The sequence below is a fragment of the Schistocerca gregaria genome, chromosome 1, assembly GCF_023897955.1.
Source record: "Schistocerca gregaria isolate iqSchGreg1 chromosome 1, iqSchGreg1.2, whole genome shotgun sequence".
Classification (NCBI taxonomy): Eukaryota; Metazoa; Arthropoda; class Insecta; order Orthoptera; family Acrididae; genus Schistocerca; species Schistocerca gregaria.
In genome coordinates this window covers 464527588-464549994 of record NC_064920.1, presented here as the reverse complement: position 1 = coordinate 464549994, position 22407 = coordinate 464527588, and the positions used below count along the sequence as shown (strand labels likewise).

The 22407-nt window shown below is 35.9% G+C and overlaps 1 protein-coding gene across 1 annotated transcript in view; it reads left to right on the top strand.

Moving 5' to 3' along the window:
* Positions 1–22407, top strand: part of LOC126352738 (CLIP domain-containing serine protease HP8-like) — a 91164-nt gene that overhangs the window by 59211 nt on the left and 9546 nt on the right. The window contains exons 2-5 of the mRNA XM_050002710.1: positions 1399–1547; positions 9717–9954; positions 14980–15088; positions 15165–15358. Coding sequence (XP_049858667.1) covers positions 1399–1547; positions 9717–9954; positions 14980–15088; positions 15165–15358 — 690 coding nt within the window. The remainder of the gene's footprint in view (positions 1–1398; positions 1548–9716; positions 9955–14979; positions 15089–15164; positions 15359–22407) is intronic.

Below are 22407 nucleotides of genomic sequence, written 5' to 3'. Positions count from 1 at the left end.
TGTGATAAAATACAGTATGTGATGTAGAACTCTGTGATCCTTAGAGCATTGCAGCAGACAACACACTGCAAATCATGTAATGTACCGATTTTCTCTGATTTTCATAAATGTATTTCAGAGTATTAAGTTATCATGTAGGTGTACGTAACAGTCAAAATGCATTGAACATCAAACATCCGTCGCATACTACTATGTCAAGGTAATAATGTGTAATTCTTCTGGAAATGAGCTCACTGACATAGCGGCAAGGAAAAGAAAGCGTATTCTGAAACCAATTTGCCCTATCCCCTTGGGTGCTGTTGTATCTCTTTGTTGACATGATCTTCGATAATGTTGGAAGCTGAAGAAGTGAATTAAAATTTGTACTGCGGCCGGGACTCGAACCTGGGTTACTAGGCAGATATGCAGACCGTTACACCACCACAGCATTAGTGTCAACATAGCTGCATCAACTACCCAAGTCAAATACCCTCCCCAACACAAACTCCAATTCACATCTCCCCTTATATTGTCACTAACACCATTGCTCTCCGACATTGGAATAGCACCCCAGCATTGGATGTAATGGGGAAGCCCTGTACTATATGTGATCGTATAGATATTAAATTAAATTTTCCTTAAGACATTTAAGTCACTAATTTATCTACAATAATGTTGGAAGCTGAAGAAGTTAATTAAAATTTGTGCTGCAGCCATGACTCGAACCTGGGTCTTCTTGCTTACTAGGCAGATATGCTGACCATTACACCACCATAGCATTATGGTCAACATAGTTGCATGAACTACCCAAGTCAAATACACTCCCCAACTTGGAAATAAAAGGAGGAGACTGGAGATACAAAATAATAAGCTACTGCAGATTATGCCAACCATGACATAAGACATTGCTTCTGTTTGAAAATGGAAATAACACCTGAAATTGAAACAGCTACATTGACCTGAATCATAGTTTTATAATTTTGACTATTTAAATGTTCTTCTTTTTAAGTATTAGCAAAGACAAAAGTTACTTACACAACCCATGTGCTGAACTGCAGATTGTTTTATACTGACTGCTTTATTCCTACTTTTTTTAAAAAGTATTTTGTTTTAACTATCCTCATCAGATATTAATATAAGTAAGAGCATCAAGGACAATTTTGTTGTGTGCCCTAAACATATAACATCCATCCACAATCTAATATTTCCTACCTGATTTTACATAAAGCTGACATTCTGTCAGTTATTTGAAATGATTACAAATATTCTTTTTGAAAATGTTAAGACATGTTTTCTTTATCCTTTTAGTTGGACTAATGTTTTAAAAATTTTATGAATTGGAGAAAAACTATGAAGTAACATGTATATAAAAAACAAGTAAATGTTTTCATTCTTTTATCTTAATTGTATGGTCTGCAGAATCCGATGGTGACGACTGCTTGTTTGTTGATGGACGAGATGGCACTTGCAAGCCACTGCCACGCTGCACAGAGCTATTTCAGCTGCTGCAGGCATCACCCTCACGACAGACCATAGAACTTCTTTCGCGCTCGAACTGTGGATACCAGGTACGTCTCACGTGTGTAAACTTGGCAAATGCATACTACTCACTTAATTTTTATTTGAGTCTTATGAAAGAGGTAATATTTGTTAGAGATTGTTTTTAGATACTGCCACAGTTCTGTATATCATAGGCCATCTGCACACAATATATCATAGGCAATCTGTACATGTATCATTATGAACAGTAAAAATTGAAAAAATCAAGGGTCATGAAAAAGTTTCAGTATTTGGTTTTGCAGATTACTGCATCAATCCTTGTTACAGTAGTATTAAAAATTCTCCCAAAATAGGCAATGAAAGAGAGAAATTTTCTAGCAAAGCCAGACTCAAAGACTGAAATGGTCCAATGAAATTAATGGTCGCCTATTATTCTCTAATATTACATACATGGTAGGAACTAACACTAAACAATCAAATGTAACAACATTAGAATACAGTAGAGACTCTATACACAACCAACAAACATTTGAAACTTCCTCCCAGATCAATTAAATTTCAGCACAAATCTTACTGCAGAGTCAATTCATTCTTCAACAAGCATCTCTTTCCAACTTACAGCTAGTTTACTGAAAATGAGTAACTTCCCTAGAAATGCTATATTGGTAACACATGAAGCTGCTGTATAATTTATTTTTAATTGTACGACCAGTCTGTCACAGCAATTTTTCAGTTCCTCTTGCACAATGTTATAAATAAAGGACAGTTTACATGCAAAAAGGATACCTGAACAGTGTAGTAAAATATACAAAATACTTACAAATGTTTGTTAAAAGCAGGTGTTAAATATATATCATAAAACAAATTTCAAAATATAACATTTGAAAATAATACCTCGTGTTGCAAAATTAATGCTAGCGTTGAAGGCTTTGTGGCATGTACTACAATCAGCTTACAAACACAAATAAAATAGCATATGAAAGAGGAAATCAAACAGTTTTCTCACAAGTGTTCAATGTGAGCACCATTCAGGGTGCTTTTCTTTCAAGAAAATTATTTAAGTCATTATTATGCGGGTTTTTAACACAGTCAGAACTGGAATATTTTTGTGGATAGTTAAGTCACCATTCATCTTCTAAAATGTTAAAAGCACTCCATACCCCAGGTCTCTAGCCCCTCCCCCTCAAACCATCATATGGATGCCCTTGCATATACATGATCCTTTATGAAACCACCAGGGTAAAAATTGCATGGCTTGAGATCAGGTGAGATTGGAGGCCATGTGAAACAAGTTCTGTCATCCAACTTTTTGCTGCCAATCCAGCAGTCAGCTGCAACATTGAGTAATCAGCCACATACTGAGTTAGGCCAATGAGGCAGCACATCATCTTGCTGTCAAACAAAGTTCTTTGGTTCAGCACCTTCCAATTAAGGAAAGAGCCTTAGTTGTAGTGCATAAGATAAGAAATCCCAGTTACAGTTGATTCACCAAAAAAGAAAGGACCACGAACTTTCTGCTGCTATATGTTATGAAAAACATTAAATTTAGTGGAGTCTATTGCAACAATACCACAGTGGTTTCGTGATCTCCAGATGGACATGTGTGTTCACATTTCCACTTGGGTGAAATGTTGATAAGTTACTGTCGACAAAACTATCCAGAAAATCATCACGGTCAAGTAGCAACATTTTGTTAGCAAAGTAGTCTATAGGCTTTAAAGCTCGTAACAACTTCATATGGTAAGGACATAGTTGTAAGCATCTCCACACAGATATCACTGGAACTGCTATTTCAAACCCAGCCTTATGGACTGATTTCTCGGTGCTATGCATGGAAAAACTTTAACTTGTTCAACATTTTCTTCACTCGCTCTTGGTCCTCCCATACCTTACTCTTTATAAATACAGCTGGTATCTTCAAACTGATGATTCCTTCAGTCAGTGTTATTATCACTTGAAGGATTACAATGGAACCTAATACAGAACATGTGTTGCACTGTAAAAACAGTTTCAGTCCTTGCAAACTGTTTTTTTCTACTGGAAGGTGCAGGAATCACTGCATGCACACAGGTATACAAACAAAACAGACTGAGTTTCTCTTTCATGTGATGTATTGAATATAATTTATGCTACACACTCTTAAAATCCTGATACTAATTTTGAAACTCTTGATGGTATTAAGACCAGTATTGTCCTTCTAATAAAGTATCATGAGAATTTCCAATAAAGTTCTTGTTTTTCAATTCAAGTTACCCATTCCACATGAATTTTGGAACTTCAACATAATGTGAAACAAATTCTCTCTTGCAGGAGATTCATTTATCTACCTTTCTCTGCTTTGTGTAGCATAGTAACACTGTTTTCATTATTTTTTTACATGCTTAGTGTTCCTTAAATCTATAACCAATGTTGAAAAGTTGCTTTTGTTAGTGTTACAATGGTACTTATATCATGTATGTTTTTCTACCAGTTTGTCCAATGTAAAACTTACTGCAATCATTGCTCTGTATCTCATATACTTACCTGGTATGGTAATGGTGTACTGGATCAGATTTGCATTCAAGTGCCAAAGAAACTGGTATAGGCAAGCATATTCAAATACAGAGATTAGTAAACAGTCTGCAGTCAGCAATGCCTATATAAGACAAGTGTCTGGCACAGTTGTTAGATCGGTTACTGCTGCTACAATGACAGGTTATCACGAATTAAGTGAATCTGAATGTCATGTTACAGTTGGTGAACAAGTGATGGGACGCAGCATCTGCATGGTAGCGATGAAATGGGGATTTTCCTGTACGGACATTTCACGAGGGTACCATAAATATCAGGAATCTGGTAAAACTACAAACCTCTGACATCACAGTGGCCAGAAAAAGATACTGCAAGAATGGGACCAATGACAACTGGAGACAGTTGTTCAATGTGACAGAAGTGCAACCCTTCGACAAATTGCTGCAGATTTCAGTGCTGGGCCATCAACATGTGTTAGAGTGCAAACCATTCCAGGAAACATCAACATGGGCTTTTGGAGCTGAAGGCCCACTTGTTTATCTTTGGTGACTGCACAACACAAAACTATATGCCTCACCTGAGCCCATCAACACCAACACTGGGCTGTTGATGACTGGAAACATGTTGCCTGGTCGGGCAGGTCTCATGTCAAATTTTATTGAGCAGATGGACGTTTGTGGGTATGGAGACAATTTCGTGAATCCATGGACACTGCATGTCAGCAAGGAACTGTTAAAGTTAGTGGAGGCTCTGTAATGGTGTGAGGCAGATGCAGTTGGAATGATATGGGACCTCTGATACATCTAGATAAGACTCTGACAGGTGACATGTACGTAAGCATCCTGTCTGATCGCCTGAATCCATTCATGTCCAATGTGCATTCTGATGGACTTGGGAAATTCCACCAGGACAATGAGAGACCCCACACATCCAGAACTGCTACAGAGTGGCTCCAGGAACACTCATCTGAGTTTAAACACTTTTGCTGGCCACCAAATTCCCCGGACATCAACATTATTGAGCATATCTGGGATGCCATGCAACATGCTGTTCAGAAGAGTCCACCCCTTCATCCTCTTACGGATTTATGGAGAGCTCTGGAAGACTCCCTCCAGCACTGCTTCAGACATTAGTCAAGCAGGTGCCGCACCATGTTGCGGCACTTCTTCAGGCTCGTGGGTGCCCTACACAATATTAGGCTGCTCTACTAGTGTCTTTGGCTCTTCATTGTATATCCCATATTGAAATACATTGTATTACCAGTTTTAAAATCATTTTTTATTCCTGTTTTACAAAATGTGTAGCTAATTTTGCAAGGTATTTGTCTGCTATGTGGTAAGACTGTGTATTTTTGTGGTTTTTTTTTCTCTTTTCATTTATTATGGTTATTCCTCTCTTACTTATAGTTTTTATCTACATAGATTTTATTCACTAAATCAGGATTGTATCCATTTTCTGTGCCTGTCTCTCTCAATAGATATAGCTCTGTTTCAGTGTTCTTATCAGGCAGTGGAAAATGGATTATTCTGTCTACCATGGCATGTAAAAATGCTTTTTTACCTGTAGTCAGATGACACGAGATATTGTAATTATCCCATCAGAAGTGATTCATTTCCCATAAACATTAAATGTATAAGTTCCATTTTCATTGTTCTTCTCTTTTTCATACTAAGTGGTACTGTGTGTGGTTTTGTGGAATTCATTGAATTTCTGATAAACTGTGGATGTGTCATTATTTGTTCCACTGAACAAAATAATAGTGTCCTTAACATGACATCACTTTGTCGAGCTCATTTTCCATATGATTGATCTAACATTCCTGCCAGGTTACAATGAATAGCAAAGCCTTTATCTTGCATGAAAGTTTCACTTTTAAAATGAAGTAGCTGTAGCAAAGATTTGTTGTCAAAGTTCAGCAAGTTCAAAAATTTCTGCCTGGCTAAGTTTCCCATATTTCAGATTTATTTATTTATTTTTAAGAATATTAACTGTTTCATCTACAGGAACATTCGTATATAATTCTAACACATCTAATGAAAGAAATTTACTTTCTGGTGGAATGTCAATACTTTTAATCTCATAAATTGATTCAGAGGAGTTGTTCAAAAAATATGAATTATGAAAAAGTTATTCCTTTATTTTATTTTTGACTCCACAGATAAGAAGGGCTTCCTCTGTAGTTTGATTGGTCTTGCAGTGACTCTTCCCTTATGTGGATTTGGGTGTGCTCTTAATGTAGGATCTCTTGGATTCATATCAGTGTTATTTTTATTTTCTCTAAGAAGAAATGGTTGTTATTAAGTGCATTTTTAAGCAAGTTGTCAGTTTTCTGCAGTGTCCGTATCTGAGTAATATTATCAACTTGAAAATAGTTTAATAAATATTTCAATATTTTTCTGTGTAACCAGATTTATATATGATGACAGCTGAATTACTTTAAAAGTCAGCTGTAACTGTTACAGCATTGTGAGCTGTTAATTTGTATTGGATTTTCATTACAAATGCCTGTCAGATGAACTCATTTCATATATTTGTTGAGTATTAATTTGTTTATACATGATATTTGCAATTTTTCTTGTCATGATGTTCTGTTCAGGATTGTTAATTTTTGCTACATTGATTGCACTTTTAACATGAGCTATTACAGATTACTTGGTAGAGGAACTAAGTTCTGTTGTGTGTTAAGCCTTCATGCAACAAACCTGTCTCCCTCTCCTCACATGTGTTGTGTATCAGGTTGTTTACATCATCATAAAATTTATGTTTTAATACAATCAGTTCATTCTTTTTGTTATGAAAATAATTAAAAAAGAGAGCAGCTTGTTTCTTGACATGGCACTGTCTAATAGTTAAGGTTTCCTTATTAATGCAGTTGTTAATTAAATCAAACATCCACTAAAAACTTACCCACAAAGTTTCTTTCCAAAATTCAAGTATGCTGTATACATTTGTTTCTTTAAACAAGTATTCAGTTTAATGTTTCTTATGAAGTTCTTCAGTGACCCACATTTTCTCACACTTCAGCTTCATGTGTTTTGCTGCTTAAGTATTTGCCATGATGCTGATTTTGCCAAACGTCACTGTTAAATTCTCAGCTAGGCACTGCTTGCTGAATTTTATGCTTTCTTGACATTTTAATAACTCCTATTTCAATTTTTTGTACTTCAGGATAACACTTTGTGCCTCAGATTTCTAAATAATTTTCATGGTTCTCATAAATCAAAGAAATGATATAACATGTGAAGCTGCTGTATAATTTGTTTTTAATTGCTCAGCCAGTTTGGGTAAGATCATTTTCCAGTACCTGTTATATAATGTTATGGATGCAATACAATTTCCATGCAAAATGGATATTCCAAAAATGTAGAAAATATATAGTAGTAAAACGTGCTCAAAATTGTAAGTATTGTGTATGTTTTACTAAAAGTTTCAACTTCTCTGGTTACAGTGGTGTTTTTGGCACAGTCTTAAAAATTCTGTAGACTTATGACTTTCCACCTTTTTCATCCAAAATATGTTTAATTCAGTTAATTACTAAAGGCTTATTTCCTGACAGACTTAAACATGCAGTAATGATGATAGGCAAAGGGAACAAAGTAAAGCAAATGATCTGTCTACATAGTTCACTCATTTCAGCCTTTTCAAAAATGTTTAAGAATGTAGCCTACTGTCAAACACTTCTCCACATTTCCAAGGAGACTCTGGGCCTCTGGTTGGTTTTCTATCACTAGTGTAATCACGGCAGTGGTAAATTTAATTGTTCTGGTACCACTTCATTGTTTCTGACATGGCAAATACTTGTGTAAACCGGAAGACATTATTTGAGAAAGTAAAATACTGTGATTAATGGCATACCCCCTGCATTAATTTGGAATCTTTCCATCGTGTCTAATAGAAAACAGAGTATTTCATTGATAAATTGGACCAGAAAATCAAATTAAACTCTGAAATGGACAACATACAGTATGGTATCCTGTGTGGTTTATTAATGAGCATGTTACTATTCATATATGAGAGACAAATAGTATGCTAAAGACATTAATGACTTCTTCAAAAACCTGTAATGTTTGATGGTGATAAAACAAAACATTAATCAAGGGTTCAGACCAATTCATACCGGGATAATACTGTAAAGGTTGGCACCTAGCCAACAGCAAACTTGATAAGTTCTTTTCTGAGAGAAATTCACATTATGCAATTGTAAAAGAAAGAAAATAAGTGTTACTTACAGATACAATAAACATACATGATGATCCAGGGCTAAAGAAAACACTATGTGTAAAATGTATTGGTGTTCAGAGAAGTAACCAGCTGAAATCATTATTTTAGTGGGAAATTCATTAGTTTTTATTTAAGTTTCTACATCTGAAAAGAAGACAAAACTACAAACTCTATTTTAATATTTCTATCCATGATGTTTCAAGAATATTTTCTGTTGAATATTGCAGTTCAGTTCAAAGTATTTGTTCTGGAAGAGTGAGAAGTATGAATATTTTGCAACTTGAGTAACAACAGATCTTGTAAAGATACTGATGTTCTTACTTTCACTCCTTTGTACATTCCCTCTTCATTGTATTAGGGATTAAAAATAACATTTAAATCTTTCGATATACCATTTACAGTGATATATCAGTGTCAATGAATTTAAAGACTGAAAAACACAATTATAGGCAAGGTAACAGTGACCGTTATAAATGCATCTCTGTTCCTGTAGTGTTAGCTGTTATCCACTGACAGTTATCAGAACAATTATGGATATTAATTAAGCAGAAGTAGATTATTCATAGCTGCTCATTGTAGCTCAGAAGACGACAGCTTTTTCAAACTATTTTGCTATTTGTATTTAGTATATCTTTTTGCCTTTCTAAGACAAAGTGTAGTACAGCACCTAACGGTTATCTGTTAGTATAGTATACAAACTAGTTATTTCTCTCTGTTATTGAATAACTAAACTTGACATATTACTGAAGTTTCTCATTTGCAATGAGATGTACAAATTAAGGAATCGGAGAACTCTTAATTGATTCAACTCTCGTTCTTAACTTGAAAAGATCCTCAGATGCAGTGAAGAAAATGTACTTGTTGTGTTTAAATTTTGGCCTTAAGGACACTAAAACTGTGCACATATGAAATATAAGTGAACAGGGTGTAATAAAATAAAATTTCATTATGTAACAATTTCATATTATTTAATTTATATTATATATCACAATTTTAACTTTCGTGTAGCTAGGAGTCAAATTTTCGATATATGTGCTCTGTTGTTTCCTAGGACAATGTTTCATCACTGTTAACATAAAATGCAAGTAACTTGCCTCCTTACTGTTCCCATTTGGTGTTGTGCTGCTGGTTTGTGAAAAATTTTGGTATCCACTTTGTGAGGGCAGGAGAGCAAGACAATCCCATCTCATTTGAGGTGGGAAAGATCTTTCTGCTATCCATTTCAGACAAGGTGAGACAGTCTTAATGTGTGTTCCCTTGTGAAATAAATGTGCTTTTATCAAAATAAATAATTCAAATTAAAAATGACATTTTTCAGAACCAAAGGCACTGCCAAAAAAACGTTCTCGAAGAACCAGATCCTGTAACTTTGCCCTAATTTTAGATTATTTTTATATCTTTTGTGTTTTTAAATATGTCTCCTTGCCTCTCTTTTTCATAATGGATAACTAGAAAATGTACCCAAGACTAATTATCAAAGAAAATTATTTACATCTTTACTTCAGGGCAAGGTTCCAGTAGTCTGCTGCCCACAGCAAAAAATCCAACCAAGTGGCTTTTCTTCCACTGATGCTCTTCCTGCTCCTATCTCAGAGCAGCCCAACGATGTGAGTCTACATCCAAGAGTGGGTCTTTTACCATTCAGTGAATGTGGGCATGCAGAGAATGATCGAATTATAGGTGGAAATGAAACAGGATTATTTGAATTCCCATGGATGGCTCTCTTAGGCTACAAGACACGTGGTTGGTACCAATTACTTACTTACTTATTTGCTGTCTACATAATAATCATTTCTCAGACACTGTCATAGCTTTAATTTACATATATGGTGCAGTACAAGATTGTACTGACTCTACTTCTCTTACTAGTAAAAGGTAAATGCACATTGTAATATAATGGACTGAGATTTACGTATTGTTGTAAATGATACTCTGATTAACAAACATCATGATACACTGTAGATTTTATTACATGGTTATACATTTATAGTCATGTCTTGATATTCAACTTATATTTTACTGTTTAATGACATCTGAGAAATGTAAAAAATACATCAGTAGAATTATTGTTCAAGCCTTATAAAATATGTAAACAAATATTCATGAAGTAAACACATTATTTACTGGTTTTCAATGCAAGATGTGATGGTGTATTTTGTGTAGAATAATTAAGACTGATGAATATAATTATGGTGCCTCTATAGTAAACAATCAAAATATAAGTTCAATTCTAATAAAAATATACACATAATATTTAACACTCTGTATTTTACAAAACTAACTATAAAACATATGTTTCAGTTTTATGCTAAGTGTGAAGTCACATTTAAATAATCTTGTAAAAGCTTTTTTAATTGTAAATTTTATAAAATATTAATTATAACAACACTGTAAATACCAAGCATTGTCAAGATGTTATTTAGAATGAATGAACAAGTTGCCTGTACTGCAAAAAGGGGAAACTCCAGCATTGGTTGCATAAATTTGAAACCATTTTTTTGTTAATATCGCATATTGATTTCAGTCACCGAGTGACCATCGTCAGTTCTAAAATAAAATTAAAACATACAGTCAAACCTAAATGTTAAATGTACAAACATATGCATCATTTTACAGTAGACGATATTGAGCTTTACAAGGTAAAATACATACCAAGACTAAATCCAGTGGACTCATAAAAATCATGCACAAAATATAGGTGTTTGCCATGAAGAACATGCCAACTAGCAGGTAAGACTCAAACTGAGCCAGCTGCTTACAAAAACCTATCCAGATAAGCTCCATGTTTGTGGTGGACATCATCAGAACCCTCTTTGTTGAATACATTTATGATACAGATTGTTTGTAGAGAAGAAAACAATAGGTTCTACAGAGATTTATATAGAAATAGAACACAGAATTATAAAGTTAAAAATATTGCCTGAACACACAGTGCAAGTACGATGTTCTTGTGGCAATATTTTTAATTTATAAAATTCTGTATTCTGTTTCCTCATAAATTTCTGTGTGACCTATTGTTTCCTCATGTACAAACACATACTCCACATCCGAAATGTATTCAATGAAGAGGCCACTGTTCTGTATTGTAAAATGGCACATGCATTGTTCAGGGTTGACTTTGTGTGTTTTTATTTTTATTTTAGCACTAGAGATCTGTCTGTGATTGAAATCAGTATGCCATAATTTAAAAAAAAAGTTTCAAATTTATGCAACCAGTGCTGCCAGTGCTGGAGTTTCCCTTGTTTGTGATAGTTATTGTGTGGTCATGGTACAAAAACTTCATAACAGAATCCAATCTCAAGTTATCTGTTATGTGGTGTTGGACTTTTTATTTAAAAATGCTACCTGCAACAAATTGTAAGTTAAGTGTCAGCATTGGCAGTAGTAAAAAACACAAGATACTTTGTAGTAAACAGATATGAACAACAATACATTCCAACAAGTAATTCTGCCATTTAAATAAGGACACAGAATGTGACATTTACAGTTTTAAGAATATCTGAATTGCAATATTGTAAGTGTTTGGATTTAAGTCCCCCTCCCCCCATGAGAATAGGTCTGTATTACATTCAAATAAGAACCAAAGATCATAAATTATCAGTTTTTGTTACAAAAGCTTAATATTGTGTACACTAAAATTTTTACTAAGGGTCACTACAATTTGAAACCTTCTGTTGAATGAACAGCACTTCTTTATTAATAAATGCTTCATTATTTTCTTTAATGCATTGACATTAGCTATCTTAAAGTTAGATGGTTGTCTGTTGTAAAACAATTGCCCACATTTTATGTGGACTGCAGCCTGGAGCTTATTATTATGCCTGCAAATAATTCTGTGAAAGTTTTGGCTTCCCCATCTATTGTTGTTGTGTACATTGCTTTTCATTGAACTATGTTGTAGATTTAGTTTCACAAATGCAGTTGCCTCGAGAATGTACACCCGTTAGCTAGTAAGAATTTTATGCTTCCTGAAAACTTATCTACAAGGCTCTCTCTCTCTCTCTCTCTCTCTCTCTCTCTCTCTCTCTCTCTCTCTCTCTCTCTCTCTCTCTCTCTCTGTCTCTCTCTCTCTCTCTCTCTGTCTCTCTCTCTTTTTTTGTCTAAAATGTCTGTGTATAAACCGCTGGTACAACCCTATCCCCCACCCCACCTCGCCCTGTGTGACGTTCGCCTGCTTTATTTCATAGTTTGTTGTCCTCAGTGTCAACATACTGCATTGTTACACTGGCTGAAAAATGGGGCTTGGAAGTTCAACACTAACAACTTTAAATGATGTAGCCGACAGGTGCACATTAGCATTTCAGAGTTCTTTACTTTCACTGTTCACAACCTCCACACACCCCCCCCCCCCCCCCTCCCCAATAACACACAGTTATCTTTCAATAAGCCTCATTAATAGTTTGCAGGCAAACATTCACATACTGCTACAATAGTTCACTGTTGAACATCTATGAGCAGTAAAAAACATAAGCACATAGTTCACAATTCTTTCAGGATAGTCAGGTATGTATGGATCACACACTGTCATTGTTTTAACATGGCCTAATTGTGTTACACTTATTTCAGAGTTAAAATTATGCATTGTTGTAGTTCTAACCAATACCGGTTTCTCGTCTGAATCTCAGCCGTGGACTGACTGTCTCGAGTCCCAAAATAGAGCCTTCATTTATCCTCACAATAATAGGTACAGAATCTATACATTGTTCGAAGTTAAAATAACAGAAATTGCAATTAAAACATCACTCATTAAAGTAAATGAATACATCGAAAAATTCATTCTTTTTAACAGTTTCTTCTGCTACAAGGGTTAGGCCGAATTATTTGCTTAAGTGATGAAATGAACAGATATCATTATGCATATACCCTTTAAGAATAGTATTGGTGGTTCCTCTAGATGTTTACAATTAGTACAGAATTTATCTTTGTATATAAGTCGACAATAGAATCTAAGTTATGAAACAATTACTGATTCCACCGTATAACAAAATATATTAACTAGGAGTAGTTGAAATAAATTAGAAAATCAATTACATACATAAAACTAAGCACAACATTAGATCTTTTGTTAAATCCTTTAAAACTGAGGGCCATCTTTCTCTTTTATGGCAATGCAGATTATATTCACACATGTTAACAGTAATTAGTCAAGAATGAAAAAATGAATTTTAAGAAGGCACAAGAGAGGAAGTAAAAATATCCCAGCTTGCTTTGTCACACCCAGCCACCCCCTCTCCCAGATTTTGATGCCATACATATCAATCCAAAATCTGCATGTGTGTATGTCTGCCATACTTGAAAATGGCCTTGGTGGCTGACACAAGTCATGGTGTTAAAAAAAACTTGTGCTACAGTTTATGTCCGATTGATTCAGAACATATTTTCTGTAAAGTATCATGGTTCAAGTAGGCTGACACCAATTTTATTAAATACTTTTCTGTACTGTTTTCCTTACAATATGATACATATAATTTAGAACTTCTTCATGTTGTGTATGTGACAGTTCAAGGAAGAGGTGGAAAACTTAAAATGCAGTTACTTGGATACTATCTGGTTCAGTCTTAAGTTTGCAGCCAAAAGAATTAAAAATGTAAATAAAAGATAAATAAGAATAAATAAATAAAGATAAATTAACAGATAAAAATGCAAGATGAATTAAAAATAAATAAATAGATGAAAATAAAATGGTAAATGAAACTAAAAGAAAAACTTATGGGTCATTTATTTTCCAGTGTTTGACTTCAGTTTGGTATTTCATTAACTCCAGTTACATAACACTCATTTCCATTTCTGAATATGGCATTAAATTTTTCAGCTTTATTTATGAATTTCTTCATTTTGATTATTATATTATGTGTTACTCATTTTTAAATTGGAAAATCCAGGATGGAATAATAATATGAACTAAGATTGACTGCCATATGAACATAAACCTAAATATACAGTGAACTGTTAGACAGCAAATACACAGCCATGAATTCCCAAATGTGATAAGTCAAATTCTACAAGTATTTACTAGTTAGTAAAATAAGGTTAGGAAGTTTAGTGACAGGAAACTGGAAAGTTAATTGGAGGAACTGGTGGAGAACAACAAGTGCACACTATTTCAAAACATGGTGACACTATTCGTTGTGTTGTGGAAAGAGTCAAGATAGACATTAACAAATTGAAAGTTCTGCTAAGTATCAGTGAATACATTGTATATTTGCAAGTTATTAGTACAAATATGTTACTTAATAATAATCCTCCTACCTGAACACTGAACACAGTTTTGAATTTACAGTAAAATAATAACTATACTGTGAACAGTCATTCTTGTATGCTTGCCAGTCACTGTCCGTGCTAATAATTTGTCAGACTTGATTTGAACTAGACAATTAAAATACATGGTTCTTAACTTCATATTTTGCTGTTATTTGTGTAATTACCATTGTTTCCCTTCCATTCACTTATTTTATTTTTCCTTGGCTGGAATTGCAGTGCCCATAACTCTATGTTGATTTTGTTATCTAGAAAAAACTTACTGATGCTTCATTTTCCACTGCAGATTGTGGTTAGGAAATTAAGATTCTAAGGCACTGATCCAACATTTACTTTCTTCCCTCCTTATGTCATTTAGGTGAAAATTTGTTTCTTTCTAATCTGTGCAGTATAATGCAGAGATCAGATACTTACGATAGATGTAAATTAAGTTTGAATTGGTTATCTTAAATAAATGGATTCATATTAAAGGAACCCTATCTGGCTTTAATTAATGTAAATTATTTGCAGATAATAAGTTCTATGGATTCCGTTGTGGAGGATCACTTATTAATGGGAAGTATGTCTTAACTGCTGCCCATTGCATACCAAATCCACATGACCCTTCTGGATTAAAACTGTAAGTTCAACTAAACTACTCATAGTTTATCCCAACAATACAATCTCACTTATTGTGACCATTTCCAATTACACAGATCCACGATAAGACTGGGAGAGCATGACCTAAGAAGCCCAAGAGACTGTGAAGACAATGGGCTAGTTTGTGCACCAGAACCACAGGACTTTGAAATTGAATATGCAATAGCACATCCATCATTCACGAAAGACAAACTTCAAAATGATGTTGGTCTTGTGCGTATTCGAGGAGAAGCTCAATTCACAGAGACAGGTAAAATAATAATTCCTGAACATTTTGAATGGCTAAAAAAAAATAGATTTAGTATTATCTATGAGGAAAATGGTTGTAGTACATATCCAGTAGCTTTAATGGAAAAAATCTTAAGTTGCGGTTTTTGGAAGTACAAGTTTGTTCTTCTGCCAAAGAGAGGATAGAGTTTGAGGAAATGGACTGATCAGGCAAGCCACTTAGTGGCATAGTTCTTATGAAAAAGGGGGAGACAAAGGAACAGAGTGAGTGTGAAATCAGTGACCCTGATGAGGGTGAATTTGTTATTTTACTGTCTAGATGTAGTGTATGTTAAATGCTCACTAAATAAATATTAACTCCACGTTCATTTCTGCACTACACTACCATTTATATTCACATGGTAGATTAGGTGATGGTATTCAGAAAAAATATGTATTTGTGCTCTTGAACATGGCAGCAGTCAGCAACTGAAGAATTTGGATCCAGTCAGAATCGTGCAGCCAAGCAATTGCACACGAAAAGTTTATTCAAACCGTTACCAAGGTTTAGACAGATATAAACCTGTCTTCCTTAAAAGAAGTAACAGCATATACATATATTACAACAAGTACAAGTAAGTCATATGTACAACAAAAAGAAACATAAAAAGTTACATACAGTGGAAATATAACATAAACTTATGGGTTACATATTGTGTGGAAAGAGAAAAGTAGTCATAAGGCTTAGTGAACAATGAAATTATCCATATAAATGCTATCGCATAACCATAAGGCTTAGTCAATAGTACAAATTATCCATATAAAATCTAAGACAATCATACATCATATGTACAAATAGACTTCAGAATCTTTCATAAGCAAACTTTTTCAGATAACACTATTTCCACCCTCAAGCTCTCAGATTGGCCTTTTCCATTCTCACACTTTGGTTACTCCATTATCCCTACAGAATTTTTGGGAAGAGATGAGTTTGATTGAAACTGTAGCCAGTAATAATGGCTCTGAACCATCATTAGGCATTATCAGATCGAATATTGGCTAATAAAACTGCTGAAAAATAAAAATGGAAATATAAGGTAAAAAGTAGGGTCATTTTTTTTCTGTACCATTTCCAGATAAGCTGTCTTCTACTAAGAAATATAGCTGTAAATTTTGGTTCTCAGCAAACAAAAATCTTGGAAAAAATTTAATTCATGCCTTAAAGTGTAATAAGAACTATTTTCTCTTCCTAGATCTGCAAAATAAAGTGTAAAAGCTGTCACTGTTTCTGTATAGTGCAGACAGAAGGAGCAGTCAAAGCTAGATTCAAATCACATTTATTGGGTAAAGGAGAATATGACGATTGTGGCTCTATTTTTGCCGAGCATCACATACAGTGTGCACACTCTCCTATTAAATTCAAAGACATAATTATTTTGCATAGGGAGGAGAAGGGTTTTAGATTGCACTTGCTGGAGGGATTTCAAAACTTTAAGCACAATTTCAATTATAGGGACTTTATTCATAATGATCACTTACAGCTTAAAAACAGATTTTTTTATGCCTTTCAGCTTATTCTTAATCTCCCATTGCAGCTGTATCAGGTTTTCTGCGCCTTTTCAAAGTGTTATTTTTCTCAAAGACAAAATCTGTCACTATCTTACTTTAATGTGCATCATAGTTTTGTTCACCGTTTGCATAGATTTATGATTTTTATAACAATTTTTGTTATGTTACTGTTTCCGTAAATGCTATTTTAATGTAACTTCAATAACATATCAGCTGTCTTTTGTGGTTGGCACCACCTGTCATTTGAGCATCTCCGGGGCTAAGTATCCTGCAGGGATGTCCCTTCTGCCCTGTTGTCTGTTAGTCTGTATGATGCCCATCTGCCTTAGATTTTATGTGGATCATTTTTACTATTGACTAAACCTTATGACTTCATTTATCTTTTCACACAATATGTAACATATAAGTTTATTTTATATTGTCACTGTAAGTAATTTTTTATGTTCCTTTTTGCTGCATATATGACTTCCATGTACAGGTTGTACTACATCAGATTTTTAGGTGTTACTGCTTCATTTGAGGAAGACAGGTTTATATCTGTCAAAACCTAGGTACATGTTCGAATAAACTTTTGGCGTGCTTGGCTGTGTGATTCCACTGTATCCAAATATTTACACTATTATTGTCTGTTACATTCATTTAACTGAATTTTATATATAAGGTTTAGTATTGTTAATAGCTAGAAACTGTGTAAGTGTGAATTTGATGGGGTCTGTTTCTATTTCAAGAGTAATAAGTTTTTCTTTGACTTGCAAGGTTTTTAAGGAATTATAAACAATGAAGGAAAAGATGTGTTACTTCTCATCAGAGAAGAGGCATGAAGAGCTGAAGAGCTTAAAGATTTGTCCCTTGATATTTAAGATGTTGCATTAGTGCATTCAGTTGATAATGAAATTTAAGGGAGAACACAACAGTAAAACGGACTGTCCATGGTATTTTCCCATCTGCAACGAGTTCATTTGACTCTGAATGTGGATGATACTGATGGCCATTTCATCCATTGTTTCACCAGAACTTGGTAGACATGGAGTTGACAAAGCAAAGACACAACTACTGACCATCAGAATTGAGTATCCATAATGTCTTGTGAAAAGAAGGCTGATGCATATATAAGAGTGTAGGTTTTCATGGCTGGACTCCATTGTAATAAATTTTTTCAATGTGTGTGTCCATGCCATGATGTGATACAACTACTGATTTCAGTTATTATTGGAGGCATCATGATAACCCAAAGATGGCTCCATTAACCCACTGACTGTATTTCTCCATTTTAGATATGCTGTGATCTGTCACCACCTCTTTGCCTTAATTTTCTACTCTCACCCATAATAATGAAAATTACCACTGTATCAACCATCCCATCGGAACACAACACGTCTACGTGACTGTGTCGATTGTTGTTGCACCATCTCATGTCCAGTACTATTCTCACCAATATCATTAATCCTAGATTTTCAAATAGATCACTCTTCCTGCGTCACTGTCACTTGTTTTCGCATGTTACTTTTCATATATATTTATCTGCCACACACTCGTTGCTCATCCTACCAGCCTCTCCCCAACCCCTCCCCTTCTTTTTCCAGATTGCACACACTAACTTCATCTAGTCTGGATACAGGTGCTGTCCCCCTATACAAGAAAGTTTCATTATTCCTTGCAGAACCCAGTTCCACATACTGTTCCTGCATTGTTGCCTGGTTCTTAGAATACCCTCTAAATGGCCTTACCACCAAATCAAACATCTCCAGCTGCAACCCCTCCTTCCACAGTTACCTCCATCCATTCATATTCCACCAGTCATAAATCCTCACCAACCTTGTCTTGCATGTAAATTGGCCCAAACCTTCTTGCAATACCTCTTCTGCATCCAAATTCTGCTTCTATGCATCTCATATTAATGCATCTCATCTTACACATAAGCTCTTGCTTTCCAAGAACTAGAGCAGCATGCACGACGCCACCTCAAGAAACTCTCCAACCAGTTTTGTCTCCTACTCCAGCCTTGGACTACCACTATCCACTACCTTTAAAACAGCCTTCAAACCTTCCCTACATACACAACCCCAGCCTCATGATCTACTACATTTACCCCACCCTCAATAACTCCCTCCCACCAACACACAGAATCCAGAGATTAAACAGATCTGAAACACAGCCATTAACCTTTCCTCCAAAATTGTTGGTCCCACAGAAGTATCAGTCCTTCCCAAAGGCCCTTATCTTTTGCCGCACTCCCAAATTAAGTCATGGTGGACTTGTTAAAGGAAATCTCTCCTTCTTCCATTCCCTACTGTGGAAACACGTTTTCGTCATCAACCCTACCAGACTCCAACAACTCCTAATGCTGAACCCTCTTCTGACATAGTTTCCTATTTCATTCAATCATAATCCATAGCTCGCTGCCCCAAAATCCCCCCCCCCCCCCCCCCCCACACACACACACACACAGTAACTTTCCACAATTCTTGAACTTTGTGTCTTGCATCACCATCATTCCCCAAATCACTCAATATTTAAGCTAACCTTATATCTGTGAAAGAACTGAAATTCACCACCTAAAAACTGATCCAAACTTTATACTCAAATCTGTTTACAAAGGCTCTGCCACTGGAGTTTTGAACAAGAAAGATTACCTGCAGAGGGACTCCACCTACAAAAACTGCCACACCACTCCCATTCCAGAAATCCAGCATGATCTCCAGTGACTCTTAAAAAGCCTTTGGCCCATCCTACAATGTCTCCCCAGGGTCCATCTCTTACCTCACTCCTAACACTCCCCACACTCCCACCTTCTATATCCTTCCTAAAGTCCATAAACTCAACCACCCAGTACACCCCGTTGTGACCAGTTACTCTGCCGCCACTGAGAGAATATCTGTTCTCATAGACCCAACACCTTGCCAGCCTGTTACCTGCAACCTACCTTCCTGTATAAAGACACCAACTGTTTCCTTCACTGAGTCTTCAGCTCATGTTCTTTCACCACACAGCACTCTGCTTGACACTGTTGATGCCACCTTCCTTTACACGAACATCCCTAATACCCTTGGGTTTGCCACTACTGAACACTAAGTTTCCCAGTGCCCAAAGGATTCCAAACCTACAACCTCCTTCCTGTTCACCATGACCAACTATATGCTCACTTGCAATTACTTTGTCTTTCAAGGCATCACCACCACCTACAAACAAATCCACATTACAGATATGTCAGGCCCATGACCCCATCATATACAAACCTATTCATGGATCATCTAGAGGAATCCTTCCTAGACATCGCAGAACCTGATTCAGATTCGTTGATAACATCTTTGTGATCTGAATTTAGGATGAGGACACTTTATCCATGTTCCTCCAGATCTCAGCACCTTCTCCCCCATTTGCTTTGCCTGGTCCTCCTCAACCCAGCAAGCTATCTTCTTCAATGTTAACCTCCATCTACATCAGTACCTCCATTCATGTCAAACGTATCAGCCACTAGCAATACATCCATTTTGACAGCTGCCACCCATGCCATACCAAGAAGTCCCTTCCAAACCTAGCCACCCATGGCCATCACATTTGTAGTGACAAGCAGTCCCCCTCAAAATATATCAAGCATCCCAATAAGGCCTCCATAATGTCTCTCCTAACCTCGTACAGGAACATATCTCCTGTGCCTTATCTCTCCAGTCACCCACCACCTCTCAAAGTCCTACTGTCTGCCCACAGAGGAGCATTTCCTTCGTAACTCAGTACCACACAGGACTGAAACAACTGAGTCACATTCTCTGCCAGGGTTTTGACTACATCTCGTTGGGCCCTAAATTGAGGAATACCCTCTGTCCTTTCCATCTTTCCCACATGGTACTCCACCACCCACCAAACTTACACAATATCCTCGTCCATCCCTACTGAACCGCTGCTTATAACCCTTTGCCTCATGGCCCTATATGCAATACCTGTCCCACAAATCTTCCCATCACCACCTACTCCAGGTCCAGTCACAAGCATCACCTGTCCCATCAAAGGCAGGGCTACCTTTCAAACCAGTCATATGATCTACATGCAACCACTGCATTGTGTTGTGTTGTATGTGGGCTTGACAGCCAACAAGCTGTCTATCCACATGAATGGCCACCAACGAACTGTGATACAATAGCTCCATATTTAGCAATTATATTCAATTGCTCGCTCACAGAGAGACACGTACCTAAAGATTGGAAAATTGCTCAAGTCCCACCAGTACCCAAAAAGGGAAGTAGTAGTTATCCATTGAATTACAGGCCCATATCACTAACATTGATTATCAGTAAGGTTTTGGAGCATATACTGTATGTGAACATTATAAGTACCTCAAAGAAAATGAGATTTATTGATGCATAGTCAGTATGGATTCTGAAAATATCATTCTTGCGAAACACAACTAGCTCTTTATACTCGTGAAATAATGAGTGCTATCGACAGTGAATGTCAAATTTATTCCGTATTTTTAGATTTCCAGAAGGCTTTTGACACCATTCCCCACAAGTGTCTTCTAACCAAAATGTGTGCCTACGGAATATCGCCTCAGTTGTGTGACTGGACTCATGATTTCTTGTCAGGAAGATCAGTTTGTAGTAATAGATGGAAAGTCATTGAGTAAAACAGAAGTAATATCTGGCATTCCCCAAGGGTGTTATAGGCCCTCTATTGTTCCTGATATATATTAACAATATAGGAGACAATCTTAGTAGCATTCTTAGATTGTTTGCAGATGATGCTGTCATTAACCATCTTGCAAAGTCATCAGATGACCAAAACAAATTGCAAAATGATTTAGATTAGGTATCTGCACGGTGTGAAAATTGGCAATTGACCATGAATAAAGAAAAGTGGAAAGTTATTCACATGAGTATTAAAAGAAATCTGCTAAATATTGATTACACGATAAGTCACACAAATCTGGAGGCTGTAAATTCAACAAAATACTTAGGGATTATAATTACAAATAACCTAAATTGGAATGATCACATAGATAATGTTAGAGCAAACCAAAGACTGTGATTCATTGGCAGAACACTTAAAAGGTGCAACAGGTCTATTAAAGAGACTGCTTACACCACACTTGTCCGCCCTGTTCTAAGAGTATTGCTGTGCTGTGTGGGATCTGCATTAGGTGGGACTGACAGATGACATTGAAAAAGTACAAAGAAGGGTGCTTGTTTTGTATTATCGCAAAATAGGGGAGATAGAGCCATAGACAGGATACGTGAATTGGAGTGGCAATCATTGAAACAAAGGCGTTTTTTGTTGCGACAGGATCTTCTCATGAAATTTCAATCACCAGTTTTCTCCTCTGATTGCAAAAACATTCTGTTGGCACCCACCTACATAGGGAGAAATGATTGTCATGATAAAATAAGAGAAATCAGGATTCGCACAGAAAAGTTTAAGTGCTCGTTTTTCTCGTGTGCCGTTTGAGAGTGGGACGGTAGAGAGACAGCATGAAGGTGGTTCATTGAACCCTCTGCCAGGCACTTTATTATGAATAGCAGAGTAATCATG